This window comes from Malaclemys terrapin, chromosome 4 (assembly GCF_027887155.1).
Source record: "Malaclemys terrapin pileata isolate rMalTer1 chromosome 4, rMalTer1.hap1, whole genome shotgun sequence".
Taxonomy (NCBI): domain Eukaryota; kingdom Metazoa; phylum Chordata; order Testudines; family Emydidae; genus Malaclemys; species Malaclemys terrapin.
Window position 1 is genome coordinate 33,968,725 of NC_071508.1, and position 9,094 is coordinate 33,977,818.

The 9,094-nt window shown below is 60.3% G+C and overlaps 2 protein-coding genes across 2 annotated transcripts; both read right to left on the reverse strand.

Annotated features, from left to right (window-relative positions):
- Nucleotides 1-66: 66 nt before the first annotated feature.
- On the reverse strand, nucleotides 67-5,907 carry LOC128836370 (fascin-like). The gene is given in 7 exon segments (XM_054026589.1): nucleotides 67-535; nucleotides 1,122-1,295; nucleotides 1,905-2,061; nucleotides 2,625-2,743; nucleotides 3,748-4,029; nucleotides 4,461-4,790; nucleotides 4,793-5,907. Coding segments are annotated over 7 exon segments (1,752 nt in total). The 5' UTR covers nucleotides 5,283-5,907; the 3' UTR covers nucleotides 67-335.
- A 135-nt stretch (nucleotides 5,908-6,042) lies between these two features.
- On the reverse strand, nucleotides 6,043-6,716 carry LOC128836383 (fascin-like). Its single transcript, XM_054026621.1, has one exon. It carries the CDS (start codon nucleotides 6,629-6,631, stop codon nucleotides 6,200-6,202), a length of 432 nt encoding a protein of 143 aa, XP_053882596.1. The 5' UTR covers nucleotides 6,632-6,716; the 3' UTR covers nucleotides 6,043-6,199.
- Between the last annotated feature and the right edge of the window lie 2,378 nt (nucleotides 6,717-9,094).

Here is a 9,094-nt window from a genome sequence, read left to right on the forward strand (position 1 = left end):
CTCCCCCCTGGGCCACTAGGGGGCAGCCTGCTCCCACTTTAGGACACATGAATGCTCCCTGCGCCACAGAGCACTGCTCTGGCTGGGAGAAGCCCCATCAATTTGCCTCCCCCGACCCACATCTCCCAACAGCTGGCTCCAGGTGGCAGGCCAGGCCCATGCCAGCCTGCACTGTCTGCCCCAGCCTGGACCCACTCTCCAGGCAGCAGGAGGGATACTGATAGTGAGGCAAGATGGGCAATGACCGGGTGGCAGCAGGAGGGGAGGGGGTCCCAGCAATAGGCTGGCAGCGCTTGGACAGTGGAAGAGAAGTTTATTTCAGGGGCTAGAGACCCTTAGTAGTGAAAGGGCGTGGCAGAGGCTGCGTCTGAGGCCCCTGCCCACAGGCGGCCCCCCGCCTCCGCCACCAGGTACTTGTTGTTGGGAGCCTTCAGCACAAGGCAGCTGGAGGAGACGAACTGGAGGGTGAAGTTGCTGGGGTGGTCTCCATTCGCCATGACCAGCCCGTCCTTATCCAGGCTCCAGTACTTGTTGGCTGTGGGCCAAAGGGAGCAGTTAGGGCTGGGTGACATGGATCATGGCAGAGGGGGCGGCCAGAGTGAAAGGGCACACTTGTAACCTAGGGGAGGTGCTGCCGCAGGATGTTATGGGTGGAAGCACTCCAGGAGATGCACACCAGAGCCTTGCTGCAGAGCGGACACTAGGTGGGGCCAGCATGGACTCTGCTCCTAGGAGGATTATGGGAGGGGCAGAGGGCGCTTCCCCCTTGCCTCTGAAGTGCTGGCTACTGCAAATTGATGGGAAGGGGAGGAGCTGGGGGCCTTCAGCAGTTCATTGACTGACCCCCCAGTGATGGAAGAGGGCATTTCCAGCCTGGGCAGAGGAACCCTGGGCAACCCCTCTTCCTAAGACATGGCCAAGGGCCCCTCCCCCCACTTCCAGTCGGCTTCCCCTAGCACCCCCATCCCCAGGGATACTCCAGTGCCTGGCACACCCTCATCACCCTGCACACCCACACTCCAGCCCCTGGCACAAATCCTCGGTCCCCTCCCCATGCCTGGTACTCCCCAGTCCCCTGGCGTCTCCATGCCCCAGACCCTGGCAGGAACCCCGTGCCGCACCGACTCTGAAGTGGCAGAAGCCGTCCTCGCCGAGTGTCAGGGCACTGGCATCGTAGGCTGGCCGGTTTCCGTCCAGGCGCTGCGTCCCGGGGAACAGCCCCACGAAGCCCGCCTCGCTCTGCAGGATCAGCAGGGGCCGGTTCACCAGCAGCAGCAGGAACTCCTCCCCCTTGCCTGAGGGCACAGATCCCCGCAGGCAGCGTTAGCTCCAGCTGGTCCCACACGGGGCACAGGATGGAGGCTACCAGGCCTGCAGAAGCGCTGTGTGGAGGCAGACAGGGCCAAAGCTCTGTCAAGTCAGGTCAGGAGGGGCTGCTTCTGAGAACCATCCCTTCAGTATATGGGGCAGGCCAGGGCCCACTCCCCCAGGGATGGGGGAAATAGGGGTGACGCTCTAGAGCAGGGCCCTAGACCCCCTCTGCCCCACCCCTCCAGGGCAGGGATCGAGCAGAGAGGCCAAAGCTGCTGTGTGCCCAAAATCGCCATCGCTGCTGAAGAGCAAGCCCTGGAAACGGACGCTCTCCTTGCAGGGCAGTCCTGGCCCCTGCCCCAGGGCCTCATTCCAAGGCCAGGGCGGACCCTGGCTGCAACCAAGGGGGGCAGTTAGTGCCAGTGATCTGGGCAGAGACGTCACGTGAGCCCCACAACAGCCACTGCACGGGAGGGATTTATCAGCGCCGCCCCGGGGCTGGATGGGAAGCGTGGGGCACTGAGGTGAAGGGCCTCTATCGCATTGCCAACCCCCCTCCCCAATTAGGGGTGTCGGCTGTGTCCTGCCCCTACCTGCCGCCTCGGGCACCAGCAGCAGCTGCCCATTGGGCCTGGTGGCCATGTGTCTGCCGTCAGCCATTCGCAGGGTCACCCTCTGCTCCCGGTACTGGAGTGAGAACCAGACCCCCTTGTCTTGGGTGCTGGTGCTCACCACAGAATCCTTGGGGCCCTGCAAGGAGGCAGCATTAGGGGGCGGGGACAGGTGCTCAGCCCTCATGTTCCCCCTTTGGGGGGGATCAGGAGCTGCTCCCGTTCCCAGTTGGGGTCTAGCCACAGGCCCGGTCCTTGGAGCCATGTTACCCTGCCACAACCTAACACCTCCCTAAGGGAGGGGCGAACATGGCTCTGGGGCAGGGCTAAGGAAGGCACCAGCTGGGCACAGGGCTGGGCAGAGGAGGGACAGAGGGACTGAGATTCAAAGCTCTCCTACCCAGGCCCCGGAGCTAGGGGGTTTAACCCCTAACTTGCTGGCACCCTCTGAATAGGCCACTCCTGGAACGGGGCACACTCTAGCAGCTGGGATTGGATAGCAGGGCAGGGGAGAGCCAGGGCCAGCCTTCCCTGTGCTGGCAGTTGCCTACATCCCTGTCCCAGCGATGTGTTCGCCCCCTGCTGGTAGATCGCCAGAGCTGCACTGCAGCAGGCAGCATGCTGCAGGCCAAAGCCGGTGGTTCTGTCGATCTCCCCCCATCGGGGGATTTGTGCCAATCCCCTGGCTCCAGCCACACTCACCACAGCGAGATAGGTGCCGGAAGAGCTGCGAAAGCAGGCCTGCTTAGTGACATCGTTCAGCAGCAGCTGGAAAATCTCCGTGTTGCCGACGGACATGGCATTGGCATAGATGTCAGCCCCTGTGGGCAGCAAGAGACACATAGTAAAAAGGCTGGCAGTGTGGTGCCAGCCTGGAGAGTCAATAACGCCCTCCCCCATGGCCCAGAAGGGCCGGTATGTGTATCACTGCTGCCCTCTGCTGGCTGCAGCTGGACCTACTCCAGTCACAGCAACTTCCATCCACCACAGCAGATGGGGACACAGCCCTGTGAAGAGATCCCAAGGGCTAACTGGGACCCTGTGGCTGCCCACATAATGCAGAGCCCCCTTGAAAATATGAATGGAGGGTAATTAACAATGGGATACCTGCCTGAGGCTGTAGGCAGACAGCCTGAAACAACAGCTAGGAAAGGAAGTGCCGGCTGATCCGGCAGCTCTATGGACTGTTAAGCATGAAACCTACTGACTATCTGTCAATGCCAAACCCCATGGGCCATGTTCAACATGTGGGGGTAGCCCAGTATACAATGCTTTACACAAAATAAACAGCACAGTGCAGATTTCCATATTCCACTGGGTGCAATATTGCAAACGACTTGTATCTTTCTCAGAGACCACCGGATTTTGCTGCAGAATTCAGATCACGCCGTAGTTTAATACAGATAACAACAATAGGGGCCTGAACCAAGATCAGGCCCCATTGTGCTAGGGGCTGTATAGACACAGTGACAGTCCCTGCCCTACAGATCTGACTGTTTCACTACACAAACGGGAGAAAGGAAGGAACGTTTTGCACATAGGGAACAGAGGCCTAGAGAGATGCAGTGATTTGAGCTAGGTCCCGCAGGGAGCCGGGAAATGAACCCAGATCCAGTCCCAGTCCAGTGCTGCAACCACTAGGCCTTCTATGTGCAGAGTGCCCCAGAATACATGGGGCCTGGCTGCCAGGTCTGCTCCTGCTGCAGCACGTGCTGCCCGTCTGGAGAGCAGCCCAGGGCAGGGGGGGGGGCGAGTTGGAGTGGGAATAGCAGCAGCCAGCAGGGCAAGTGGTGCAGCACCGGGTTCCCCACCCTGCCCCGCTCACCTGGCCTGCAGCAGACAAAGCGGCCCCCGGCGAAGGTGCGCAGCGAGACCTGTGCAGCACTGGGCTCCAGAGCAAAGAGCTCGTCGCGCCCCGGCTTGTCCGTCTTGAAGGTCTTGACGATGCCCTCGCGCCCAGTCAGGTACCTGCCATCTGCGTCCCGCAGGGCCAGCAGGCTACCCCGCAGCTCCAGGGAGTAGAGCGTCTGAGGGGACAGCTCGGCCTGTAGTGAGCCGTCGGCAGCCAGGAGGCTCCCAGCCCCGCTCCGCAGCCCGTACTTCTTCTCTAGAGACGGGGCAGGGAGGCAACATTAGAGAGAGAGTCATCCTGGCACCGGGGCACCATAGCCCAGTGCTGCTGGCCTAACAGCCCTCCCAGCTGTACAGGATCCGAGCCACTGGCAATCCCAGTGATGCTGCAGGCCTGTGGGACACATGCAATGGGCGAGCATGCACCCCACCTCATCTACACGTATATTTCCTATCCCACCTCAGTGCCCTGGCCTCCCACATCCTTCCTTGCACCCTCAGATCCTTCCCCACCCACCCCAGCGCCCAATACCCCCTCCCCTGCTCACATCTTCCCCCTTCCCTCCGATCTGCTCCCACATGGCACCCCCTTAATCCCCCACCCCCTTACTCTCCAGTACCTCCCCTCAGCTCCCCTCACCCCAGCAGGGCAGAGCACCCCTGAGGAAGCGGGGAGGGGCTGCCCACCTTTGAGGTCAAAGTGGAGGGTGATGACGGCCTCGGGCCCCCAGGGCAGATCGCGGTCGCAGCGCATGTGCCCGGTCTGCTGGTCGCAGCGCATGTAGCGCTGCTTGCCGGGGTTCAGCATGTGCCCGTTGGGGTGCTGGGCCAGGTGCAGGCTCCACTTCTCGCCCTCACTCACGGTCTGGGCAAAGCAGGTGATGTTGTCCTCGGCCCCGCCCAGGTAGCGCTGGGAGAGCTCGCACTGCAGGGACACCTGCCGGGAGGGGCAGCTCGTCAGTGCCAGGGCAGGGTGGGTACAGACGTGTCTTCCCTGTGGGCAAAGCACATACCCAACAAGGAGGGGCCGGTGCCAGCATGGCTCGGGGGGCAGTGCTGGCTCCTCCAGTGCAGACCCCAGCACAGGAATCGAGGGCCCCGGTTTGCGTGTGGGAGCCTGGGGGAAGCCACAAGAAGATGTGGGTGTGTTGGTACATGGAGGAGAGAAGCCGGCACTGTCACATGAGGCACGCTCAGCAGCCAGAGGGGCTGGGCTGGCTGGAAGAGGGTCCAGGAGAGGGGTACGTAGACCTCTCCCACCTGGGTTGCAGTGCAGCAAGGGAGCCCCAGTGGCACCCACATCCTTACCTTCTGTGGGACCAGGGACCTGCAGGATCCCCCATTTCCTTGGTAAAATGGAGGTGGGAAATCCTCAGGGCTCGTATGTCTGAGGAGAGGATGTCCGGGCCTTAGAGCACAGGAGTGCCCCCAGCTGGGTCCGTGCTGACACGTGAGCTTTGACAGCTCGTCTTCTGCCTGCTCTTCAGCCCCTGGTTCCGTCCGACCCATGGGCAGGACCCGCTTGACCACAAGACCCCTGAGCAATCATGCCCCTGGCTCTGCTTCAGCCCACATCCAAAGTGACTCAGTCAGTCTCAGCTCAGGGGCTCCACCCACTCCTCATGCTGGCCAGGTGGCTTGTTTGGAGGCTCCCAGCCACGGCATCTGAGACATGGGCACCTGCGCCACCAGGTTGCGATGCCTACAACTTATCTGCCCCAGACCCCTCAGCAGCCGGCCCGCGGGAAGGCTTTTGGTCACTACCAGCTCCAGCCAGACTCCAGTCACTGGCCTGGAGGCAAAAAGTGCCTCCCCATCCCTGGAGCTTACAGTGGGACCCAGCCCCCTAAAAGCAGGCCCCGAGCCAACCGGCCCTCAGGGAGCACCCAGTCACCTCCAGCCAGTGACACAGCGACTGTGCCCACAGAAGGGGGATTTCTTGGGGGCTGTGTGGCCCCTGATGGCTGCAGGGTAGAGGATCTGAGCAGGCATAGGACAAACTTCCTTCCCAACACACAAATCGGGGTGATGGGGGAACTGAGATGAGCCCACCCATCCTGTGTTGTAGAGACCACTAATGGTGGGCTGAGGCCATGGTCACTCTCCAATATAGTGCGGTGCCCCTAAGGCCTTGGCCACAGCAGAGAGGTCGCTTGGTGGGAGAGCTAATTCTGACTTGACATGGCACCCGAGCTCATCTGCACTTCCCCATGCCCCGGCTCAGTGCAAGGACCCCCACTGATCTGTGGGAAGCCCCTTCGCCAGCTGAGCCCTAGCCAGCTTTGCTCCTCCCCCAGTTGTCAGGTCCCCCTAGCCGGGGTGCTGGGAGATTGCCCATAGGGAGGGCAGGGGGCTGCGGGCTCTACCATCAGATGGGCTGATATGGCAGCAGTATGTGGGTGCTAGGTGCTGGGGCAGGTGGGGGCTCACACCTTGCCCTCAGGTGCTGCTGCAGTAGGAGGGGGGCCCGGGGTCAGTGGAGCTGGTGCCTGGGGTGGGGGGCAATGGAGAGTTCGGGGTGGGTGGAGTTTGCACACCTTGCCATCTGGGTACTGCCGCAGCAGGAAGAGGGCACCTGGGCCCGGGCTCTCCTGGTCACAGGTGACTTTGCCGTTGGGATCGGCCGCCAGGAAGCGCTGCAGCCAGCTGAGCAGATGCAGTCTCTGCCCGCTCTCCTCAGCCTGCCCGGCCGCTCCGGCTCCCTGTGAGGGCACGAAGCGGAGCATCCAGACCTGGCGGAGCCGCAGCACCAAGCCCGTGGCCACCACCTGGAAGCGGAAGGGCTCGGCGCTCAGGTACCGGTTGGCGGCATTGATAAGGCCACAGGGCAGCGAGGGGGGTACAGTGGAGTCAGCCATGGAGCTCTGATCACTCCCACTCGTCCCACCTGGGCTGCTATATGGCACTGGGACTGCTCAGACACGCCCACAACAATGGGCACCAGGCAACTGGGCAGTCACTGCATAGGCCCCACCCCACAGCACTAGCTCCGCCCACTCCACAGCTCCACCCCCACACATCTAGCTCCACTTACACCCTGGCTCCACCCCCACCTTATGAGCCACTCAGGCGCTCATGGCTTCACCCCCAACATGGACACGTCACTAACGGAGCAGCATCCACAATGGAGGGGCCATAGCTGTGCTCCATCCCTACAACCTAGGAGGATGTTACACTTGCTGGTAAGGGCTTTGCCCCCAGCCCTCTCAGGGACCACAGCCCAACCCCCACCCTGCGTTAGGAGCAGAACCCCTCCCTCAGGCCCTCCAGCTGCAGCCTTTGACCCCAACCCCAAGCGCTGCTAGGCTAAGCTGGTGGCAGGTAAGGACACCCTGCCCCAGGCCCCTGGGGGAGGGAACAGAAGACAGTGAAGCCATTGAGAATGAGAGTGCACATGCCACCCCAGGGCAAGCGCATCAGCCAGCTCCCCTCTTCCTGCAGGTTCCAGAACATCTCTGTGACAGCCCTGATTACTGGGGGGATGGAAAGCTGGAGGGCCAATAGCTGACATCAGAGCCATGGCATCTCATGGCCCCACAGAAGTGCTGGAAGAGTACAAGATTGAGCCTTGCAAGACTTCACAAGGGAGGGCCTTAGAGTACCAGCCGCAGCTGCCCATCCTCCTGCGATCCCCAGAATGACCAGAGTCAGTTCACGCTGCCCCAGCCACTCTGGCCTGGGCTCGCAGGCAGGACTTCACACTCATCAGGGTGAAAAGCTGCAGACTGATCAGTGTGAGTACAGACACCTGACCTCTGGCCACAGCCTAAAGCTCAGTGCTACCACAGCTGGTCTGAAGGGCACAAGGCTAAGGGATGCAGTCTCATTGCCACTGGCACTTCAGCCATACCTGGGAAAGAGAGGCCTGAAAGGGCAGCGGCTTACAAGACTGGCACCCAGGGCCGAAGAGAGGGGGGGGAGCTGGTACAAATTACTGGGGCCCGATGGTCCAGAAGGGGGCTCAGCTTGCACTCCCTCTTGTTGTCCCTGTTTAGCTGGTCCACCCTTGCTGGGGAGCCCGAAATTTTTTTTTCACCAGGGCCCGAACCCGCTCTCGGCAGCCCTGCTGGCACCATGCAGGACTGCTTTCTTGATTGCTGCCTGAAGGATGCCTCAAAGAGACAGGCAGGCTGTTTCTCTGCAGGAGCCACCAGCTAGCCCTCATCATCCCTGGTGGGACCCATTTCACATGTGACCTGAATGTCCCGCAGCTTCCCAGGACCTCAGTGATTGGTCCAAACTCAAAGAAGGTATTGTACCCTAGGGCCCAGCACACAACATCCCAGGGGCCCTCACACTGGGGCCAGACGGAGCAGCCCTGCATCTGTCTTGTTACATGTGCTCCGATCTACCAGCTCAGAAGGGCTCTGGCTTTTTCTCAGCAGGGTGGCAGAGGATTCGCATTCAGTTTCTACCTATCACGCTGGGGGGCTCTCACTGGACTTCATATGTAGCTAGTCAATGGAGGTGCAAAAATCACAGCTAGGCAGGGCAACTGACTCCTATCATAGCATATACTTCCCTCCTTGCCTCTTCCTCCCTCAAATCCTGCTGAGGGCCACAGCTCCTTCAGCATGGGGAAGGGAATCGCCCCCACCAATAGAGTCATTGAGTCAGAGTTCAAGGCCAGAAGGGGCCACCAGATCATCAAGCCTGACCTGAATGCTCCAGGCCATCACCACCAGCCTAACTGGATGTGCTCCATTCTCTCCTTCCCCACTAGTTTGGGTCTCCCTCCCTCCTCACACATACACCAAGAATTAGTTCATAACTGACACCAAGTCCCAACCCCTTGCGCAGGGCTGCCAGAAGCCTGCATTTGCCAAGTGTCTTCCTTTTACAAGGAACCACCCCAGAAATTCAACTTGGAAGGGGCCAATCAGGTCCCACTTAGTCCATCAGGATTGGTCCCAACAGGACATCATCTAGGAATTTGTCCCTAGTCTAATTTTAGGTGTCTTCAGTGGTGGGGTTTCCCCCACTTCTCCTGGGAGATTGTTCTGCAGATCTCACCTCTGTGTGGTCCTCTCCATAGGGAAGTCTGCAACTAGCCTTCTGCCATACCTTACTTGAGAGCTACCTCCAGCTCTGTCTTCCAAATAAATCCGTTAGTCTTTAAGGTGCCACCAGACTCCTTGTTGTTTCTCCAGCTCTGTCAACACTCCTCCAATCCACCCTACAGCTCATGTTAGCTGCTTTAGCCAGAGAGCTGCCTCAGGGAGGGATCAGAAGAGACGTTCTTGAGGGAGAAGAGTTTCGAGGAGACTCAAAAGGACTTTTAGGTTACCTGATATTTTGCATGGCCCTTCTAAACTTGATGA

Bases quoted from the DNA above. Each gene is read 5' to 3' on its own strand.
- LOC128836383 (XM_054026621.1), bottom strand. From the start codon at position 6,631: ATGGCTGACTCCACTGTACCCCCCTCGCTGCCCTGTGGCCTTATCAAT.